The sequence below is a fragment of the Camarhynchus parvulus genome, chromosome 5 (genome assembly GCF_901933205.1).
Source record: "Camarhynchus parvulus chromosome 5, STF_HiC, whole genome shotgun sequence".
NCBI classification, from domain to species: domain Eukaryota; kingdom Metazoa; phylum Chordata; class Aves; order Passeriformes; family Thraupidae; genus Camarhynchus; species Camarhynchus parvulus.
The window spans coordinates 49,311,727-49,334,539 of NC_044575.1; the positions used below are offsets into that span (position 1 = coordinate 49,311,727).

Below are 22,813 nucleotides of genomic sequence, written 5' to 3' on the forward strand. Positions count from 1 at the left end.
GAGCATTCAACCCGTATCGCATATTTAAAAAAAAAAAAAAAATAATCACATCATGAGGAAAGCAGTTTTAAGCCATTTGCTTTACTCTCGTTTCTATCAGCCTCTCGAGGGGGGGATGGGGCAAGGGAGAACGCCAGTGCCGCCGCCTCGCTCACCAGAAACGCGCGCAGGCCGGGCTGGAGCGAACCCGCCCACGGCGGACCGGGGTACGCGCCGGCCCCTCCAGCCGGGCAGCGGGACAGGGACAGGCCGGGCCGAGCCGCGACGGAGGCGGCGGCTCCCGGGGGAAGGAGGCCCGGCCCAGCCCCGCACCGGCCACGCGGGGGAAGGCAGGGGCGGCGAGGCCCGCGGAGCGCCCCCCGGGGCGGCGGGAAGGGGTGTCCGGAAGAGCGGCGCCGCCTGCGGGGAAGGAGGCGGCGGAGCGGGGCGAGCCCACGCCGCGCGGAGGGTTGCGAGGAAGGGCCCGCGCGGCGCGGGGGCGAGCGGCGGAGGCAGGGGAGGGGGCGCGGGCAGGCCCCGCCTTACCTCCCGGCAGCGGCCGCTCCTGCCTGGCCCGAGGGAGCGGCGCACCCGAGCCCGCGCCGGACGCCGCTGCCCGCCGAGGGGAGGCGGCCGCTCCGTCCGGCCCCGCCCCCTCCTGCGCCCCCTGCCGCCATTGGCCGAGCTGCCGCCCGCCAGAAGGCTCCGCCCCTCCCGCGCCCGCGGCGGCCAATCCTTCGCGGCCGACCTCAGAAAGGGCACGGCAGCGCGCCCATTGGCTGTCATTTTGTCCCCGTTGGCCCGCCTTCAGATTTCTATTGGTCTGTGAGGTTCGCAATCTTCTCCCTTAGCGTTCCGATTGGTTCGCTCCCAGAGTACGGCAGCACGTCGGCCTCCGGCCGCGGCTCAGCAGCCGCTGACGAAGCCGGGATTGGGCGGGAGGCAGAGGGGGCGTCGCCGCTTCCCATTGGCGGGGCCTCAGTCCTCGCGCGTTACGCCCTTGCGACGTGATGACGTAGCGTGCGGCCTGGCCTAGCTCCCAAGATGGCGGCGCGCAGGGCGCGGAGGCCGCGCTGTCGCTGAGAGGCCCCGCGCTCCGGTGCGGCTCCCGCTCCCCGCGAGCCCTGTGAGTGCACGGGGCCCGCTCGGGCCGCCCGCCGGCCACAGCCGCCGCCTGGGCAAGGGGGGAACGAAGCGGGGAGGCCGGGGTGGGGAGCGAGCGCCTCCCCGGGCACCGGCAGCCCCGTGCAGGGCGGGCGGGCGGGCGGGTGTGAGAGGCGGTGCGAGCATCTCCGGCCCGGCTGGGGCTGCAGGGGCGGAGCCGCGGTCCGTGCGTTCGGCTCAGGTAAGGTATGGAAAAGCCGCGGCGAGCTCTGGAACTCTCTTCTACTTTACTGGGGTGCGTAAAAAGGCAGGGAAAACTTATTATTGTCGGGCGTTGCGATGTGGATTGGGACGTTTAAGATGGTTCGTTTAAGATGTTGGCGGGTGATGATTTGAATTCCTGGTTCCGTATTCGGAAATGCGTTCGCTCCTTTATAGAAACAGATCTTGTCGCTTCAGGCGCTTTTACTGTTAATTGGGTTTTAAGCACTTTAGAAGTTAGAAAGCAAAATATCTCGTGAGGAAAAAGGATCGTTACAGTTATAAAAAATAGCAGCTTTCTAGTAAATGTGATGGGAATGTGTGGTCGTGGCCTGGCGCGCTTTTGTTGATTCTGGAAATAGTTTTTAGTAGCCATTTACTTTTTCTTGTGGCAGAATTTAGATCTGTGTGTGACCGATACCACGAGTTGTGAAGGTGATTCCAAAACCACCGTGAGGCAAAGACAGTTTCCTTTATTCTGAAAAAGAGAAACTTTTTGAAGGTGAGCGAGGTGCTGTAGTCGTTCTGTGGCTGTTCGCGTGATCTTCCTTCCGTTTTCGGAGGGGAAACGTCTCGAAAAGTAATAGCTGATTTTAAGAGTTTTAAGTTTGGGTCTTCCTGTGACTGGCTTGCTTAGAGCGAGTATATTGCATCATATGTTAATGACTGTCTGTTATGCAAACCTTTGCAGGTGACTGTAGTAATCTGTGAGTAGTATCTGTAGCTGATTGAATTGGAGTAAGAGCAGGTTTGTGCCTGAAAGAAATAAAGGCAGCGACTGCTCATTCTTTAAGCTGAGGCATGGCTGAATGTCAGTCATAATTCAAACACCAGAAAGATGCCTGCAGAGCTCTGTGATCTGCATCTCTATGCACCAAGTGCTGGTAAACACAGGCAAGTAGGAGACTCTTGGGGTGTATTTGGTTGCCTTCTTTGGGGGATGATTTTAGATGCTGCCTTACTCTGTAAACTCAATTAGTTGTCTCAGTCTTGGTACGTGAAAGAACACGGATACATTTTTTTCTTTAAGTAATGCAAGTACAGATCACTTTACAAAGCTTCTGCCAAGTGGTTGCTGCTCAGGGTATCCCTGGGAGCAGGCAGGTATTTAAGGCTCACCTCACCAGGGCCTTTCCTATAGTCAGCTAATCCCCCTAACTTTCCAAATCTTTCTACAGCCATCACTGAACTGTTTTTTCCTAGTTTTATTGACAAAGTAGATGGAAGTTGTTCTGCTGAGAAATAGCAGATATTGTTGGAGATGTATTCTTGAAGTTTCCTTATTAAACAGGTAATAGCAAGGGTAAAACTTATGGCTTTTTCTTTGATTGTATTTGCAATATAGAGGGAGGCTAAAGGCAAAGTTCTTTATTCCTTGTCTTTGAGCATAGGAAAAAGTTCTTTCCAGCAGGCACGGCTAAGCACTATTCTTCTTTACTCCTCTTTGAGCAGGAACTTCAGAAGACAGTTCTCTCTATTTTTAAAGAATTAATTCTTTCTTTTCTTCAAGGTCCTGAAGTGACTCTCTGAAGACTTCATTTTTGAAAATTTAAACAGCAAAGACAATTCTGTTTTAATAAATGAAGGAGAATAAAGAAAATTCCAGCCCTTCTGTAAACTTGGCAAACCTGGACCATACAAAACCATGCTGGTACTGGGATAAGAAAGATTTGGCACACACACCATCACAGCTTGAAGGGCTTGATCCAGCTACAGAGGCACGATACCGCAGGGAAGGGGCCAGATTCATATTCGACGTGGGAACACGTTTAGGGCTGTATCCTTTACACTCATGTTGGTGTGAAATGTCTTTATGAATAGTGAGATTTCAGAATAAAATATACAACAAATGTGACATGCTCAGCTGTTCAGATGTTTAAGTGCTAGTCAAAAATATATTTGTGTTGGAGTGCCTTTTGATGTAATGTGTTCCTACACAATTTCTATCCATTCATGGGAATAAACAAGGTTCCAATTTGGAAGTAAGATGATACATACTTTCCAATTAAGAGTAAATTCTGTGAGTTATGAAACTGTTTCAGTATATGAATGTACATGACTTCTCAAATTTTGAATTTTTCCCCCAGCTTTCTAGATTGTGCCTTTGAGGCTTCTAACCTCTGCCTCCCCAGTCTTGGTCCTCGGTGGATGTTTTTTTGTTTCATTAGTTTGGGATTTACAGCTGTGTGTAATTCTCCAGACTGTCCCACACCCTCTTAGCCACTGAAATTTTCTGCTTCCTATATTCCTATGCTCCCTTTAATCTCCTTAGTTCTCTCTTTAATAAAGCATGGTGAAGACAAAATTTTTACTTGCCCTAAAGTGAAGAATATGGAGGATGTTCAGATTTTATTTGCATTTATGGGTGTGAATAGTAACTTTCCTCCATGCCAGCACTTGAATGTGAAGTGATAATTGTTCTGTTCCTTCGTGTACCTACTGCTGGATTTGACCTTCTCTGAGGCAGGTATGGTAAAACCCAAGGGTGACCTTATGTGCATCCTCTTGTAAATACAGTCAGGACTTTGCACACTTACAACAAATGCTTTAGATATCAGCTGCGTCTGGACCTGATCACAGTATTTACACAGCTTTAAGGGCTTTTGTGCCTTTTTTTTTTCCCCTAAAGCTCCTGTTTTACTTGCAGTGTTTTCTAACTGGTCACTGAAGAACCAATTACTTGAAGTACTTGATAAAGCAGAATTCATTGTGCATGTTTGGTTTTACATTTGTTTTATGTGTTGTTTGAAAGTCCTTAATCTGCACCACAGACATTATGACACTCTAGCAACCGGAATAATTTATTTCCATCGGTTTTACATGTTTCATTCCTTCAAACAGTTCCCAAGATATGTAAGTATTTAGATGACTTAATTTAATGATTGCACTAGGCAGGGACTATTTGAAATAGTGATTAGTCACTTGGGTGCTACAATTGCTGTTCACTACAGAAAGATGGAAAATTGGCATTTTTTCTTTTAATTATTACAGCTTAAAGTTCATTGTTTACACATTTCTGTTTATGCTCAAAAATGTATTGACATTGCAGTTATGACTTGCTGATATTGTTCTTTAGGAGTAGAAGCTGTAGTGCTGGCACTTCTGTATTAGCTGAAAGAAAAAAAGAAGTTACATAGTTTTAAAACTGCTTGACAGAGAACATTGAACCGGGACAAATTGTGCTTTGGGTTTCTGACCTTCAAGTGTAAAATAGACAGTCCTCCAAATTCTGTATTTTTCTTCTAAGAAAATAAAAGTTTAACACTATATTAAAATAGAAATTAGTATGCCCATTAAGTCTTTCCTGGGAGACTTCTACAGTACTGTTAATGGAAACTGGCAGTGCTTTTATAATGCTACACTGTATTGCATATCTACATGCAGACCACTTTGTGAAAGTGCTTGCCTTTTTTTAGGTGACAGGAGCCTGCTGTCTCTTCCTAGCAGGAAAAGTTGAAGAAACACCCAAGAAATGTAAAGACATAATTAAAACAGCTCGTAGCTTGCTAAATGATGTACAGTTTGGGCAGTTTGGAGATGACCCAAAGGTAAAAATACTCATGTTGAAATTGATTTCATCCTGTTATACTGTAGTAAAGTGACACACACTCAATAAGGCATTGACTGATTTTCAGTTCTAAATTAAATTAGATGTTCAGCATGCATTTATTGCTCTTCTGGGTAATGTGGTTGGTAGCTATAAAAGTAATTTTTCCTAATAAAAGTAGCTTTGGGAGCTTACTGGAATAATTGTTTTCATTAAAAGTTTGCATTTTATTTCATGTAAATTCTGATATTATTTTGCAAATTAAAGTAAATTTAAGTAATTTCCACCAGAGCAAGAAGTGTTACCGAGACAAATCATCTGACTGGGATTTTAGGAAGTAGTTAATAGAGAATCTTAAATAAGAAAACTAGATCTCAGAAATATTGAGAAGTTTCTTGTTTACAGCATTGTCTTAGCAAAACTATGCTTCACTTAAAATTTGATTATTTTAAATAGTAGAAGGACTTGAAACTTTTGAGTGAAATGTTGTAGAGCTTGTATTTTTTGTTGTGATTGTGTATCTGGCAATTTCATGCTGTGTCTAGGTCAGTTCATTCCTCTGCAGAGGAATAGGGATTTTAAACATCACATCCACTGTCCTCACTCAAATAAATGTGAAGAAAAGGTATCTGAGTTTAAAATAATATTGCAAGTTGGAGAGCTTTCTGTTCTCCTTGTAGACAAACATGGCTGCCTGGAGGTGCTCTGAAGTCATGCCCTGTACTAGCATATAAAGTATTTTTGAGTGAAAGAAGAAATAATACTGTGGTTACCTTGTAACTCTCTATAGGAAGAAGTGATGGTACTTGAAAGAATCTTACTACAAACAATAAAGTTTGATTTGCAAGTGGAACATCCATACCAATTTCTTCTCAAGTATGCCAAACAACTCAAAGGTAAATTATTGGCAGGATGAGCAAGTAATGCCTGTTATTGATTTCCAGAACTTAATATATTAACAGTGCAAGAATGTTCTACTTCCAGCTGTTTGTCCCTCCTAATTTTATGTCCTATTTTTTTTCTGATTGTTTTTCAGGAGACAAAAACAAAATTCAAAAACTGGTTCAAATGGCATGGACATTTGTCAATGACAGGTAAGATATACCTAGGAAGCATCCTGAAAGTGAAATAGTTACTGTTGCTTACATTGTTCTGGTATTGGATATATTTTTGACAAATACTCAATTTTTTTTAATGCTTGTTACATGTTTTCTTGGTTCCTCAGTTTTTCTTTCCATCATTACCATGATAGTTCCATTGCATACAGAATCTGGAATGAGTATGAAGTGGACCAGTAAAGATCTCTGCAATGTTGTGGCACTAATTTAGTGCTGCATTAAAAAGAAACTTACTGTTTGAAAAGGCTTAAATTCTTAATCTCCAGAATACAAACCAGCTTCTTGCCAAATCTGTGATATATTGTACATTCTGAAAAAACTAAGTCACTTCTCAATTCCATCAATATATTTTTAATGTGATATTTTGGTAATAGTGAAGTAGCCATTAAATTCACTGAGGAATACAGTTTTTAGCACTGGATTTACAATTTCTTGAATAATGAACTTGTAAGAATCACATTAATTGATGGGATTGTGTGTAAAAGCATTTCTCATGTGGTATTGAAAAGAAAAACAAAACAACTTGACACACTTTAGTCTTGTCCAGGAGGATTCTACAGAGCTGGGCTAGTTAATTTATTAAAGACTTGAATATTACTTTTTGTTTCCATAGTAAACCCTTAAGAAAATGTCTTAAGTAGTCTGACTGTCCAGAAATTGTGAATACATGGCTTTCAGTCATGCCTACAGCAGTAAAACATCATAAAAAAGAGGTGTATTTTTAATCATATGCCTGATTTGAATTAGCCCTTTGTGGGTTCAGATTTTGTAAACTCTCCAAATTAATTTGACCAAATTAATGTGGATCTCAAGAGATGTTTACTTCAGCTGCTGTCAGTCTTGCAGATTATGGTCTTACAGGTAGAACAAAATTATGGCATAACTGTCACTGTTAAGCCTGTCAAAGTACTGTAACTTATCCATCAAAATTTGGACACCATTGTACTTGGAATTAGATAATGTTTAATATTTTAAAGACCTAACAATTAAAATGCACTTCAGGAAGACACTTGCATGAAGTTGGAGGGGTTGTTTCAAGTCATGCATAATAATTACCTCTATTCTGAGGAGCCTATATTGTGCTTAGTTAATAAGCACCATGTTAGAAGTTTACTTTGTTTTTGGATCCTGGGAAAATAATTCTGTGCTTTGCACTACAGGCCTTTAGAATAAAGGGTTCTGTTCTTATACAGCTGGAGTGAATTCATGGAAATTCAGCTGGCTGGCTGGATTTAAAATTCTGTAAACAGATTATATGCTACAGAATCTATGGAGAAAAGAGAGAAAAAATATTTCATCATTTAAAATTGATATCAAGAAATAGTAATTGATTATGACAGAAACTTAGTTAATGTCAATAATCCAATAATGTGAATTATTTTAGCATTAGCTTTAACAAAGGCTATTCAAGAGATAACCTTTTATATGTTGATCTAAAACTTGTGCTTGACAAGCTGCTTTTCAGATTCTTGTTGGCTGTTCTGTGGGGTTTTGGGGGTTTTTTAGTATTTGTTTACATTTGATTGACAAACATTTTGGAAGCTCTAAAATCTGATTTGGGACCTGATTTCATGACAGTAGTAGTTCAGAAATTAGTTTTGTAAACTCTTTTGTTTAACAAGGCTCATAATTAAAATTGCCTGAGAAGTTAGAATTGTGGTGGGATTTTATACCCTGTACATTAAAGTGCCTTTGGACAATCAGGTAATCTGCAGGGTTGCGTTTTGCTTCGTTTATTTTCTGTTGCAGCCTCTGCACTACCCTGTCCCTGCAGTGGGAGCCTGAGATCATAGCTGTTGCAGTCATGTACTTAGCAGGCCGTTTGTGTAAGTTTGAAATACAGGAATGGACATCCAAACCAATGTACAGGCGATGGTGGGAGCAGTTTGTCCAAGATGTTCCTGTTGATGTTTTGGAAGGTATGAAAACCATTTCCCACCACATTTCTTGTAACTGTGTGGCCTAGGTCATAAATAAATGCAAATAGCTTTTTATCTATGTTTCAGTCAAAATAATCTTGTGTCGAGTATGTAACTCAGCTTGTATGTGCTGTGCCTTAATCAGGTTTTAAATTGAACTAGCTTAGCTTAGAAGCATATTTAATCATCATTAGTCTTTGTTCAATGTTTGCTTTACAGTTTGTTTAGTTTATAACACATCCAATTAGCTAGAATTGTCATGATGTGTTTTCTATTTTTTAAATTATTATCTACTCCCCATTTTATATAAGTGTTTCTACAAACACTGGAGCTAATGGAGCCGGATTTCCAGCAGTTTTCCCATTGATAATTGTTCTCTTTGACCAAATTATGCTAGGATAGAAGGTTTTTTGTCATGTACCATGAATGATGAATAGATTAAGGGGGACCTTTAGCTCCTAACATGTTGGAAGAAAAATTTAATCCTTTGCTTAGTTTCCTAAAACTTTTTTGACTGGCCTAAGAAGACATGTATGTTTTAACATATAATCTTCCACTTGCTTTCTTGCTGTATTACTGTCCTGGGAGTGTGGTTACCTGGCTCTCCAGACACACAGTAATGACATACAGTGTGTTATTACCAAGACACTGTGTTCTTCTTCTGAAATGTGTGCATATACATGTACATATTGCTCAGGATAGGCAGAAGAAACTCAGAAATGCAAGTATAAGTTGAAAATTAATCTACTTTTAAAAAGTTATTTCATTCATTATTATGATGAGTAATATTTGCAATGAATTTTTCCAAAGTTGATGTCCAGTAAAAATCAGATTTGATAATTGTGTTATATACTTGTACATTATAAGGTTGTAATACTTTGGAATTTTCTTTCTTTCTTATTAAGATATCTGCCATCAGATCCTGGATCTATACTCACAGGGAAAACAGCAAATGCCTCATCATACTCCTCATCAGTTGCAGCAGCCACCATCTCTTCAGACTACACCCCAGGCACCTACAGTACAGCAGTCACAGCAATCCCAGAGTTCAGAGCAATCCCAGACACAGCAGCAAAAAGAGTCTCAGCAGTCAGCACAGCAACAGCAGCAGCAGCAGCAAACACAAGCACAGCAATCTAAAAAGCCCTCTCCTCAGTCAAGTCCTCCTAGACAGATTAAAAGACCAGCAGTAAGTTGAACTTTAACTTGCAATTTATTTTCAGGCTGATCTGAAGAATGAGCCTTGCAATTACTTTTATGTAGTTGATTTTCCTTGTTTATGTGGCAACTTTGTTAATGCTGAACAGCCTTTACAGTTCTGACATGTGACATTCTTATTCCACTTGAGCCAAAAGCCATGGAGAGGCTTTGCAGTCAACATGAGCTGTTCAGGTTCTCAGTGCTTGTGGTTCTGGGCTATCAGACTTCATTGTGTTCTCTATTAAGCAGGTTTAATTTAGGGAGGGTTTCTTGTGCTGCACCTGAATGTAGAGATGTGCACAATGCTGATGAAGGCATTATTTGACTCTGATTACTAATCTTAAGAGAATAGTGACTTCTAAGGTTATGTCAAAATTCTTGAAAGAAAAGTATTTTAAAATAATCCTTTAACAGTCACAGCCTATATATCATCAGATTTTATAGCCTCACTTTGTCCACAATATCACATCATAATTGAAAATAAGAAGCTACATTAGCAGTTGGATAGTGTCACGAGTAGTCTGAGCGCTTTTCAACAGCCATCAAGTTCAAATGAAGCTTTCAGATTTTAATGTATATTTCTGTTTGGGTTTTTTTTTCCGCTTGTAAGTTTAAAAAAAAGTGTTACCCAAGTCTTCTTTCGTGTGTACTTAGCAACAGGAGTGTTTTCAGAAGTACAATCTTTGGAACAAGTCCATTTAGGTTGTAAATTTTGTTCTAACTTTTGCTCCAACTTGCAATTAATGCATGCCCAAACTAGAGAACAGACATCAGAGGAAAAAAAACCAAAACAACAAACAAACAAAAAAAAACCAAAACAAAACAAAAAAAAAAAAAAAAAAAAAAAAAAAAAAAAAAAAAAAAAAAAAAAACCAAAACAAAACAAACTTGGAGTAAGCAGCAAATATTGGAATGAAATGGAATTGGAAAAGTGCAGCATCTTCCAGATGGCAGACTCCAAAAAAGACAAAAATATAACTCTGTGAAATCTTGGTCTTGTAAGCACAGGATAGAGCTTACTAGAGGAAAAGACCTGCTCTGAAATTTGTAGTTGTTGCACTGAACTTTAGCATTGTTCAGGATATTGTTGATTAGCTTGAAAAGTGTGAAGAGTTCTTTATAAGTAATTCTGCTTGAGTTTTCAGATCTGTAGGATCTCTTACTATTTTTCTTCAACAAAAATGCCTGGGACAGTTTGGCATATCAGAAACTGTTCATAAATAACAATTTTGGTCCTATGTGTGCTGTCTAAGTTGTTAGAAATGGTTGTTCATTCCTGTAATTCAGGCTCTACCATTACAGTACTACTGATTTTGCCCCATCCCATATGTTAATGAAGTATCTTGTGGAAAAAAGTGATGCTTTTGCATGGGTAGTAGCTATTGTTCTTGAACAGTCACCTCTGGTCAAGCCATCAGTGAAACTTATCTTTTCCTGAAATTAGTTTGAGGTTTATCACTGAATAATCAAGGAAAAAAAACAGTAGATACACTGTAAGCAGCCACAACAAATAAAAAGCAAAGGGTGTTTTGCAACAAATAAAAAGCAAAGGGTGTTTCAAAACTCAGAGGAATTTTGTAGGGATACAGCACAAGCAGCATGAATTTGAGAAAATTAAATGTGGTGATCCAAAATTGTTCTTTATCCAGAAAGCAGTCTGGGAGAATAAGATGTGTGATGTTTGAAAGATTTTACTTGGTGCTTCTAGAATGTTCTTGAGTTAGATGTACCATAAACCTTACTTAAAATCTTTGCCTGCTTCTATAAATAGGGCTTTGCATGACTTCTCCTTTGGTTTGTGCAGAACAGAAATACCCTTTGTTCCTGGAGGCCAGATTTTCAATTTACATGAACTCTTATAGCTTTCATTACCTTCTACTGAGCAAAGATGCTTTCAAGCAGCTGAAGCATTGGCCCATGACTTACAGACCCATATCAGATGTCTAAAGCATCTGCACATCCTCTACATCTCTAGTGGTGAAGAGTGCTTGAATTTTCAGTTAATTTCACTAAAAATATACTGGTGAATCATTAAATGTAAATAGTATTTTCATTTGGATTAAACTAGAAATTGTTGTGGGGACAATTTTATTGCTCATAGAAACAGCAGTAAAGGAGCAGTTCCATTGTGTCGATTCAGCTGAAGGTATTAAATATCCACCAGCCTGACAGTAGATCATGTTGATAATTTATTATTGTTCATTATGACCCTCAGGTGTTCTGGCTGGGGCAGTACAAACTACAGTGCAGTAGAATGACCAAATAAATGCTCATCTCTATTTTAGCAGTTGCTGTTGTTGGAGAATTCTGGCTGCTTGATTCTTCTTTTTTTCTTTAGCATAAATGCAGTTTAAATTGGTATTTGTTTTTTCTGTCATGAGTTATTTTGCTCCAGTTTCTTGTTCTACTGTAATGATGTACCTCGATGTTGTTTTTTGAATATTGCTCTATCTTAACAAGTGCACAGTAATTGAATTGCCTGTCACCTGAAGTGATCAACTGACTTCACAAAATCAGTGATTTTTGGAAAAGTTCCAACAAGTAGTGATTAGCTTCTATTTGAAAGTGCAGGGAGAGCTGCAGTTTTATGGGCATGGAATTTAGTGCTAGAAAGTCAAGAAAAGGCCATCCAAGTAAAATGAAGGCAGCAGATGAGTCAATGAGAGTCACTAAGAAAAAACTGTGTGTATTTGAAATGGTAAGATAAAGATTGTCCTTAAAAAGCAGGAAAGCAGCTGGATGGTGTCTGAAAAATTGAAATGACTATCAAAGGAATATAACAATGAGGTTGCCTCAAGCAGGCAAAAATTAGACACCAAAAATTTTGAGAATACTCATAAGAATTAAGGAAAAGTACTGTTCAAGTTGGATTGAAGTGTGCTGTGGAAAGTGAAATGAGGGAAACAGAATAATTTGTGCAGGTAAAGCTACTAGAGATAAACAGTCCCTTAAAAAAACATTTTCATTGAAAAGACAGAGAAGCTATGTACTGAAACCCTCTGACCTTCCTCATTCAGTCTAAATATAGTTGTACTTAAAATTTCAGTGAAGTTCTCTGCTTTTCTCAGAAACTATGAAGTAGCCATCTCAGTGGGACCATGTAATCTGGGAAGATTTTTTTATTCCTTTATCTGTGGTTGTTTCATAAAACTGCAATGAAAGAACAACCAACAAAACAATAAAAACCCAACCAAAAATTTGTGATTAGAAGGATGATGTGAGGTTTGTGGGTTTTGTTCAGTGTGCATACATTTTTTTCCTGGAACAACATTTAGATTTTATACAATACTTTCCATCTGAAGGCTTCTGAAATGTTTTATGCTGTGCAACACTTTCACTGCCCTCCTGTCCTGGTAAATAAAGCATTAGAGCCTGAAGTGATTTTGGGAAAGGTTGAGTGACAGGTCAAGGCAGAATTGGGAGCAGAGGCCAAGCCTCTTGTTTTCAGCTCAGTGAGCAGTGAACTGGACCATGACATATGTGCAGTGGATGATAAATACAATAACTGAGATGTAATACTCAGCAGTGGGAACAGCAGGAAATGCTGCATATAAAATACCTGCTATTTTTCCAGTCTTTTCATTCTGCTAGTTAAGCTGGGCTTTCCCAGTGTGATTTGACTTTGTTTGTCTTGCATTTGTTGTAAGAAACTATAGAAGCATTAGGTTGGAAAAGATCTTAAAGATCATCAACTCCAGTCATTAACACAGCCAAGTCTACCACTAAACCATGCTCCCAAATGCCATATCCACACATCTTTTGAATACCTACAGGGATGGTGATTGAACCATTTCTGTGGGCAGCCTGTTCCAATGCCTGACCACCCTTTCCATGAAGAAATTTTACCTCATATCCAATCTAAACCTCCCTTGGCACAACCTCCCTTGAGGCTAATTCTTCTTGTCCTGTCACTTTTTACCTGGGAGAAAAGACTGACTACAATGGTGTTATTCTTATCTTTTTTTTCCTTTTTTTTTCAAACAGGCTGTATCTCCAAAAGAAGAAACAAAGGCAGCAGGTAAATATTAATATTCTATTCATGTTGCTTCCATTTTACTGCTTAAACCAGAATAAGTAATTTGCTGACAAGCACTTAGTTTGTCTGCTTACAGGCTTGGCAGTTCTAAACTATTTTGATCCTGATAATGTACCTTAAATATATACAATAACTGTTTTTAAAATGTTCCTAACTACAAAACTTAAAATAAATTGAGTATAACTGTGCCCAAAGAGTTACTTAATAGAGTCAATTCAGAGAAGTCTTGCTAAACTATTCAACTCTCAATGTATAACTCCAATGTGTAACTCCATCATTTGGGAATAGTTCAGCAAGCTGTGAGGCCCTGAAGTGACTGAAGGTACCATGTCATTAAATAGCTCCACTAACAGTAAGTGCCTGGTGATCAGTGATGTTTGTAGTTGGTTGTTAGCATGGCTGCCTCTAAAAGGCATTTTGTGTCAATAGATAGTGTAGTGAAAGAAATGTAGACTCACTGCAGTGATCATCCCTGGTTATTTTGTTTATTTGGGGGTTTTTCTTCACTTTACTGGTTTGGAACATAGTTCAGGATCCTAGGATGTACTTCTTAAGGAAACCTGGCACTTATTCCCCTGTAGCTCTGCAGATAGATTCCAGACAGCTGTCTCTTCTCCCTCCTCTCCCTGTCCAATCACTATTTTGTTTGGTTCATGACACACATTTCCCTAGCTGAGCAAGGGTCAGCTTCTTCTGACAGCTGTTCAACTACTTACAAGTTAAAGTTTTGGGCTAGAAAGCATACACTTGCTCATCTTCACTTACATACTGTTACTGGGAGTTTGTGTCTAGTTACAAAGTCACTTGAACTTTTAGGCATACATTCTTTTGTAAGACTTGTGTGTGATACTTCATTTATGCAAAGGTGTTGATTTTAGTTTTCTTTATTAAACATACCTCGTAAATAGGATTTCCACTGTACTCTTGCATAGTGTAATGTGATATGATAACCATTATCATGAGAGCAGAGTTGGAATTTGGAAGATATTGCAGAGCAATAACTAATCACAAACTGACAAATGTTTTTTAGAACCACCGCCACCATCTAAAATTCCTAAAATTGAAACTTCACATCCACCAATACCTCCTGCACATCCACCTCCAGGTAAGCTTTTATTTTCTTAAAAACATTTATTCTTGTTAACTTCCTTGCTTTTCATTCAGGTGGTGGCAGGGGTTTGTTGCCTTGATTAATCTGCTTGGCAAGTAAAAATACAAGGTTGATAAGCTCTAGAGGGAATTTCATCACAGTAGCACAGGCTTTTCCAGACAGAAGTAAAAATCTTACAATGGAAACAAGACTATACTAGCTGGATAAAGGCAAAACAAAGCTGCAACAGTTAAAGGCCTAGAAGATGAAAACTAATTGTTAATAGCAGGCTAAAAGGAACTTCTTGATCTCAAAATGATGATAGATGTCACACTGGATTACTAGAGCAGCCTTCAGCTGTCCTATAGAAGTTTTCCATGTTATATCTGTTGTACAGGAATTCTGCAGGTGTGCAACTTCCAAACAATAATACAAAAAACAAACAAAACCAAAACCAAATAAACCCACCACAGAAGGATGCTTTCTTTGCTGTACCTCAAAAGAGGATTTTTTTCTGCCAGGGAACACTAATACTGCACACATGCTGTATGTTTGCAAAATAAACTGTACTGTTGTAAAAATGTGCTTCGAGTGCCTTGATGCATTAGCTGTCTTCCAGTGACCCTTAAATATGACATAAATATTTCACCGCCCATACTCCATAATGTAACTGTAAGATGACAGCTTCTACAGGGAACTAGGAGAGAGAAAAGCAGTGCCCTGAAATATAGTAGGACAATTTTTCTCATTTGTTAAAATCTAATTAAGAATGCAATTTTTCTAAATACCATGCTCATTATTCCTTCAGTTGTTAAATCTTGAGTGCACATCTTGCATCCAGAATGGTTCTGAAAATGAGCAAATAAGGAAATTATTGCCTGCTACAATTTAGGAGCTTGAAGTCACTGAAATCAGGAGTACCACAGCCAGCATGCCCACCTTGTGTGATTTAATTATGTGGCTTTCCTAGAGGGCATTTTTGCTGTTAAAATCCTACTTAGGCAGGTAATGGATTTATTTCCCTTGTTACCTGAAATTTTCCTCTTTGTGTATACAAGGATGTAATTGTACAAGTGCTAAAACATTACCAAAATAAAGGGCAGCTCCATGAAAAGTCAGGTGAAAACAAAGAATGCATCTTGAGCAAGTGAACTAGGAGGAGGATTTATCTCAAATTCTGTTTAACAGTGACAGTGTAGTATGCCACTAGAAATTACTGCCCTGCATGTGTTTCTAAATAGCTTTTCCTATTGAACAATGTTGTAGATGCTCATATATACAAGCAAGATGTCCCAAACTCTTTTTTGTTGGTTGTTCTAATAATCTCTCTGACCATACAGACAGGTTGCTGTTAGGTTAGTCATCCTAGTGGTATTGCTTACTTTACAATGTCTGCATTAGAAGGGGAAAACAAACAATTCTTATTTAAAGAGAAGACTGCTTAAAGCATGTTCTTTCCAGAAGTGGCTAATTATAATTCTGTAAAATGCTGACATTTTTATGAACTTCTCCAGAGTGTCAGGTACTAAGTTCACTGAAATTAATCAGTGGGCAAAGCTGATCGGATTTCATGTCCTTCCTTACCTTTGGTTTTCTTTTTCTCTTTCTTTGGTAAACAGGTTTTAGAACTGAGCGTTAAAGACTTGAGACTTTGGCCTGTGTTCTCAAATAATGTTTCCCAATATGGGAGGCAGGTGAAGTGCAGAGGGTAATTCCAGGCCACGTCCTGGACTACCAAAGAGGTAGAAAGGAGGCATGAACTAAAGAAGGTGAAAGCACTGAACTAAATATTTTTGGTATCACGAGTCCTATGACTTTTTAATCCACTAGTTGTGATTCCATCCATCCAGTCTGTTAATTCTGCTGATTGTACAACAATATTTAAATTATAAAAAATAGTAATAAGAAAATGAATTTAACTTTTAGAATGGGAAGAGCTGACCTTGAAGCTTTGATAGGCAGCTTAGTTGGTTTTTAGTGACCTGAGATGGTCTGACTGGATACCATATGGCGTTCAGAGACTTAGAAAGTTGAGTTCTCTTTTGCTAATTTAACTGGAGGAAAAATATGAAGTATTCAGAAGCTGTTGTTGCCACTATCCTTCAAAAAAATAAATGAAATTTTCTTTTCCAGAGCGCAAGCCTCCTTTGACAACAGCGGTTTCAATGGGAGAACCAGAGCAATCTACTACTGTGGACTCAGTAGATGTGCCAAAGGTCCAGATTCCTCCTCCTGCTCATCCTGCCCCAGTACATCAACCTCCCCCTCTACCACACCGCCCCCCACCCCCACCCCCCACCAGTTACATTACAGGGATGTCTACTACAAATTCTTACATGTCAGGGGAGGGTTATCAGAGTCTGCAGTCAATGATGAAGACAGAAGGACCAACATACGGAGCTTTACCACCGGCCTATGGACCACCAGCTCATCTACCATATCATCCTCATGTCTACCCTCCCAACCCTCCACCACCAGTTCCACCTCCACCCCCTGCTTCTTTCCCCCCACCCAATATTCCACCTCCTACTCCTGGATATCCTCCTCCGCCTACATACAACCCTAATTTCCCACCTCCAAGACTGCCTCCAACTCATGCAGTGCCACCTCATCCACCTCCAGGGCTGGGAATGCCACCAGCTAGTTACCCCCCTCCTACTGTTCCTCCAGGTGGACAGCCACCTGTACCACCTCCAATTCCACCACCTGGTATGCCACCTGTAGCAGGACTTGGACGTGCTACATGGATGAGATAGCATGAGGTCATTTGCACGAATATACCTTTATGTTGATTAGGCAGGAGTAGATAGCCAAAACCTACATTGTAAAGATGAAGAGGAGGGTAATCTGTATAATTTAGATGAAGAAACGAGATTAAATGAAATTTAGCTGATCTGTTTGCAGTATGGTTTATGGTGAGTTATTTAGGCTTCTAGATTTTAATCAGCTTTGCAGTATCTATTCTAACTTTATACATTTGACTTAAGTTTAAATTGTCTTGACTTATTCCAGCACTGGATTACTTTGTACTAGCAAAACCAGCCATATTGGCTCAATTATATCAGTAAGAAGAAAATTTCCTTCTAGAAATCAGTGCCTATTTTTAAGTATCAAAATAGCCAGATACTATGATATTTGATCTATAGTAAGAAACTTCATTTTTAATAGTAAGTAAACCAACATGATGTCAAGCATAAAAGCTGCTTTATTTAAGAGAGATTCTGAATGCTAGCTGACTGGAATAATTTTGAGGTGTTTGCCTTGCTGATAGTTTTGGTTTGGAATGTACTGGTATCTTAAAATATTGTATGTTTACACCTATTTGCAAATTCCTGTACATAATATATATATTTTCTAAGTGTGAAAGTCTGAATGTAACAGCCTACTGTGATGTACATCATAGTTATAAATGGGACTACTTTGTTCACTCTACCCAAATAAAATTGGTTCTGAATTTAGTGGATTTCCAGGTTTTTCATATTAGTTCAGGGGTCATAACTATGGTTACTCCAAGATACTTACTCCAAGGTATTTCAGCAGTGGTCTCCCATATCTTACTCATCAGTTTATTTAAAAAGAATGTATTTTATTTTATTCAGCTAGAAGTATACACTATCACAATCAATCTCTTACTTCATTTTTACTAAAATATTTCAAAAGAATGTTTTACACACATTATCAAAAAAAACTTGTACTATTACTTTCCTTCCCCAAAAAAGCCAAAGTGGTTCAATAATAGGTAAAAACGTGTGCTAAGGTCTAAAGAATTTTGCTATATACACAACAGCAGGTGCTAACTTTTCCAGTTCTTTGTAAATCATATACAGAAAATATAGCAGGGCTGTAAGATCACAGGTTTAACAGAAATCAAACTTTAAACTGATTTCTAAAGCAGCACAAATAGACTTTCCCCACATTATGAAAAATATACAATTTTATCACTTTACAGTCATGCACTTTGAAAAAGATCAGTAGTACTCTTCCCCCCCAGCTTCTAGAAAGATAAAAGGTCACTTTAACACTGATTTCATTTAATATCTAATATTTGGATAAAAATGTGCCATTCTCAAACAAGGTTGTGCTCAGCAGTCTTATCAAGGTGCGAAGAGCCAACTGAAGCTGGTTACACTGCAGCATTTCAGGAACTGGTAGGGAAACACTGCTTACTCCAGTCACTCCAACAAAATGTGATTTTACCTTCCTTAAGCAAGCAAAGTCCATTTGTAAACACTGGATGCTTTCTTTGCCAGAGGATTGCAGAACCCAGGGCTTCAATCTTGAAGAAATTATCTTGGGCTATTGCCACAAATATATGAATTTAATAGCCACTATTGCAAGGGATGCTCCCCTCCAACTTTGTGTACAAAACTCCTCAGGTAGTTTTCACTGAATACTGAGCGCATAGGTAAGTGAATTTAAATATGCATATAAAATATCTGTTTAGACAGCTGAAAATTCAGCACCCAAGTCATCCTGTAAAGTCATTGAGCATCATTTTACCCCAGGAAGACATTTTATAGCTCAAATGGAATAAGTATGAAGATTGGCAAGCCTAAAAACCCCTAAACAGTAACACTGTAAGGTACAGCACTGCCATGTTCTGCAAAATCAGTGATGTGCATCTTACATTGAAGATGATAAATAAAATCTTAAAGAGGGCAGTACCCTATGAGTATGAAGTTTGTTCAGCTGAACTGCTGGCTACCCTATAAAGTGGCTCTTCAGGATTTACAGGGCTAATTGACCTCAATTGCAGCACTGTTTCCCTTTTAGGTGAGATCTGCAGGTGGAACAAAACAAGGTTTGCTTGAAGTCAATGAATAGATTTTGAGAGAGATTTGAGAGCAGGGAATATTTGAGTGGGAATTACATAGTGGTGAGACTAGTAATCTGATGAGTATAGCTCCTATCTTGTGAGAGGACCTGCTAAAAGCCTCATATACCCCTGAAATAGCAAGCATGTCATGAACACAGTTAACTCTCTCCAAGTGCTGGCAACTTGTGTTGCTTTAGTTTAAATTCACTGACACAAATCAACCTGGTTCCAAATATACTTCAACTCTCTGCTTAATCCAGCAATCAGATGCCACCAAAGTTAAAATGGGCTTTCAAGCAGATAGATTAAAGTAACCCTTGTTTCGACTTCAGATGTTAAGGAATAATGATGCTGTGCTTTACATCACCTTTTCTGTTACAGAAATCTCAATGTATAAATTGTACAGGAGGAAGACAAGTAATCACCAATGGTGACTAGAAACTGGAGGTCAAAATAAAAAGCAAAGAGGAGGAAATCCAGAATCCTCTAAAGATGCTTAAAGGAGACACACTAGAATGGATTTTTCCAGACTCCATGGGATGTAAATACTATTAGACTGAGAGCTATCTAGCTCAGTGTTTACTGACTGAGCAGTAGTAGGAAATAATCCACTGGTGGGTGTGTGTGTGAGAGTATGCACTTGTGTTTTGGGGGTAGTTCTTGGTTATTTTTAAATAATCTACTCAACTGTTACATTTCTATTTCTGCAATGAATAATGAAGTGGTGCTTACTCTTACTGGTTATTTTGTATTTTGGTTGTCTTCTTTCTCTGTTTTTTTTTACTGGTTACAGGTTTCAGCTCTGACACTGCAAATTCTTCAGCCAGGCAGCTGTAGTTTATTGTACACCACAGGACCAATTACCTTTCATAATTCATAATAAACCACATGGGTTCCTTGGTATTGTATTGGTGCTCCATGTAATACAATACCACAAGTCAAGAACTCAACTGGTAGAACAAATTAATTTAGAGGAAGAACCTGTCCAGCTAATACAGCTGTCTATAGCTGTGACTGATTCTTGTAGGGAATAAAAACAAAGTAATGGTGTTTGAGGTCATTACATCCTACAACTAATCACTAAAATCGATGCAACGTTTGAAGAGGAGTCTTTGACCTTTCCACATGCCTGTCTTTAAAATTATTTTACACCAATGAGTTCTAATAACGAAGCCCCGCTTCCTTGGACTATTGGGATAGAACATCTAATGAAATACAGGGACAGCTGCTGTGACAACTTGGAAAAGGAGGGAGTCAAATTCTTACAACTACACAGGCAGCTACTCCACAATAGCAAAATGTAAGTCCCATTGTTTTATATACAACCATTTGAAGAAGCAAAAACCCACTTGTTTTGGTTCATTAACAAAAATAAAGCTTGAATGGCAGGAAGTAGTCTCACCTGACACCCTGTGTTTATGGAGTTTTTATTCAGCTCTGCAAGGTTGTTGTTTGGTTACCTTACACAGGAACCAGTATAGGTAAGGGATCCAGCAAGAACATTAAAAAAACCCACCCCAAATCTTCCTTATGTGAAAGATGAGCTGCTTTTGAAGATCCTGTGAAAGCCATAAGCACTGTCAGGATAGCAGTTTCTGCTGAATTATTTCATAGTGAAAGCTTTACATGAAAAGTGTTGCCATTTTTGTAGGGAATACTGTTGTGTGGCTAAGTGACTTCATCCACATTACATCTGTAGAAATCTTGTGTCATTTGATCATGAAAAATTGTTCATTACCACCTGATATGGAGTCTTAGCCTTTATGTACATTTGTGTGATGAGTACCACCGTACAATGTAGGGCAGTACAAGTGTTTTTAGCTTGCCACTCAGTATTTTACACAGAGCCTTGTGAAAACAGTTGCATGTCATTCTTCAAAATAAGGACCTCCAAAAAAAGTGTCAGCAGCTCATGAACTTGGCAGGCAGTAAGCCAATGAATTTGAATTGCATTTTCCTTGGCTGCCTGGAGCCACTAACCTGGCTACGAATCACAGACAAGCAGGTGGACAGGAGCAATACAAATGGTGACTTCTCTGCTGGTCAAGGGTTCTTCTTGTTCCTCTTAGAAATTCTCTTGAGTTAGTTAATTCTACAAACAGACCATTACAACAAAGCAGGTTTGAACTACAATAAAAATGATGCAAGTCTGGCATTATTGGATGGTTACCCGGTGAACAGTAGCTCCAGAGCACCACAGCCTGGAAATCAGGCCTTTAGCTGCCATATTTACACTATTGTTACAAAAAAAAAAAAAAAAAAGTTGGGAAAAAAAAAAAAAAGAAGAAAAAAGGAAACCCTGAAAAACCTCAACCCCAGCTCCCAAAGAACAGGCAGCCAGAAACACTGAGCTCTGCCTCTTTAGTCTTCACAGAATCCATCACTTCCAGTTGCCAGGACAGTGTTCCTACAAGGGACCCTTGAACTGGTTTCCTGACAGATGTTGCCTGATGGAGGGTTTGGAGCTCGCAGCATCACCCAGCTTTCGCCAGACAACCTGCAAGAAAAAATAAAGGGTTTGGGGAGAGAAAGACAGGAATTAAAAACAAAAACCTGCAAGAAAAAATAAAGGGTTTGGGGAGAGAAAGACAGGAATTAAAAACAAAAAAAAAAGTCCAACAGCAAAGCCACCGAGGAATAGCAATATTGTTTTAATTGCAGTCTGAAAGCCAAAACCAGCCCTTTCCTAGAGCTGGGCTGCAGTTCTCAGCAGGGACACTGGATGGCATCTTTGCACCAGTTTCCAAGATAAAAAACCATTGATGCATTTTTCTAATTAGTCCCTCTTGAAATTAGAACCGTTTTTGCCTGGGGTAATAGCATAAAACAAATACACTAGATTCAGAACATAAGTTCAGTGGTAGGTCAACCCTGCCATGCTTACAGAAAAGATGCTACCATGAACAGAAAAGATAATGAAAAAGATAATGATTAAAATTATATATACATGACTTTCTAAAAACATACATTTTATCACTCTAGGGCCACTATTTTAATAAAAAAATAAACTGCACAAAACTTTACAGCTGCCTTGAATCTACATGGAATCAATATTTAAAGAGAAAACAGCTGATGATAGACAAATAGAGATGAGTCAGTTTGGGAGGATGAAGTTACAGTATTTTACCTTTCCCCCAGCATAGCTACAAGGGAAATTAAGCAGACAAAACATTTTAAAAAGCAGGCTTTAATTTACTCTTTGCTTTGCTTATAAGGATCCAGCAACCAAAGTGAAGTGCCTCAGCCCTTGCCAAGGATGCTCACAGTGATTTAGCTTGGCAAGGTGCACTTGTGTTCACACCTCCTGTTATGGTTAAGGTGGGTTTCAGAATTTAAAGAGAGCATTAGGCCCCTCTCAACTGCTGGAAGGCACTAAAGGATGCCACCTGGGCCCACCCCTTATGTGGACTTCAAAAAAAAGAAGGCTCATAGGCATTCTCCTCCCTACTCTGGGCAATTGAACAGCACATCCCCAACTACAGGTGACAGGGGGCTCAGGCTGTGTTCCAGCAGAAATCTCAAACTTTCTGTTCAAAGCTGGAGCATGGCCAAGGTGCTTTGAGGCTGGAGGCAATGCCATGACAGCAGCCACAGCAGAGCAGAGCACTCACCATATGGGATGTGGCCAGCTCAGTTAACAGTGTGGGTGCCCGAAACATCAGCAGTGTTAATAGCACCCCACACATCATGATGCTGTTCAATGGCTCCAGACAAGATTCTCCCTCTGACATTATTACCACATG

General features: G+C 39.6%; 3 protein-coding genes across 4 annotated transcripts in view; 1 reads left to right on the forward strand and 2 right to left on the reverse strand.

Moving 5' to 3' along the window:
* Positions 1-621, reverse strand: part of SETD3 (SET domain containing 3, actin histidine methyltransferase) — a 62,043-nt gene extending 61,422 nt beyond the window's left edge. The window contains exon 1 of the mRNA XM_030948639.1: positions 526-621. The gene's annotated coding sequence lies outside the window, so the exon portion shown is untranslated. The remainder of the gene's footprint in view (positions 1-525) is intronic.
* A 353-nt stretch (positions 622-974) lies between these two features.
* Positions 975-17,710, forward strand: CCNK (cyclin K). Of its 2 annotated transcripts, XM_030948648.1 has the most exons (12): positions 983-1,105; positions 1,740-1,846; positions 2,855-3,121; positions 4,116-4,197; positions 4,761-4,892; positions 5,682-5,787; positions 5,928-5,985; positions 7,759-7,928; positions 8,834-9,117; positions 13,113-13,146; positions 14,195-14,269; positions 16,388-17,710. In XM_030948648.1, the coding sequence occupies exons 3-12, from the start codon at positions 2,925-2,927 to the stop codon at positions 17,008-17,010; spliced, it is 1,761 nt and encodes a 586-aa protein (XP_030804508.1). In that variant the 5' UTR covers positions 983-1,105; positions 1,740-1,846; positions 2,855-2,924; the 3' UTR covers positions 17,011-17,710. The 2 variants fall into 2 exon arrangements, with proteins under 2 accessions (XP_030804509.1, XP_030804508.1); XM_030948649.1 differs by lacking the exon at positions 1,740-1,846 and having other exon boundaries at positions 975-1,105.
* The window catches only part of CCDC85C (coiled-coil domain containing 85C), a 111,327-nt gene continuing 106,217 nt past the window's right edge, over positions 17,704-22,813 (reverse strand). The window contains 1 exon segment of the mRNA XM_030948650.1: positions 17,704-21,567. Within this exon segment, the coding sequence (XP_030804510.1) occupies positions 21,478-21,567 (90 nt within the window). The 3' untranslated portion in view covers positions 17,704-21,477.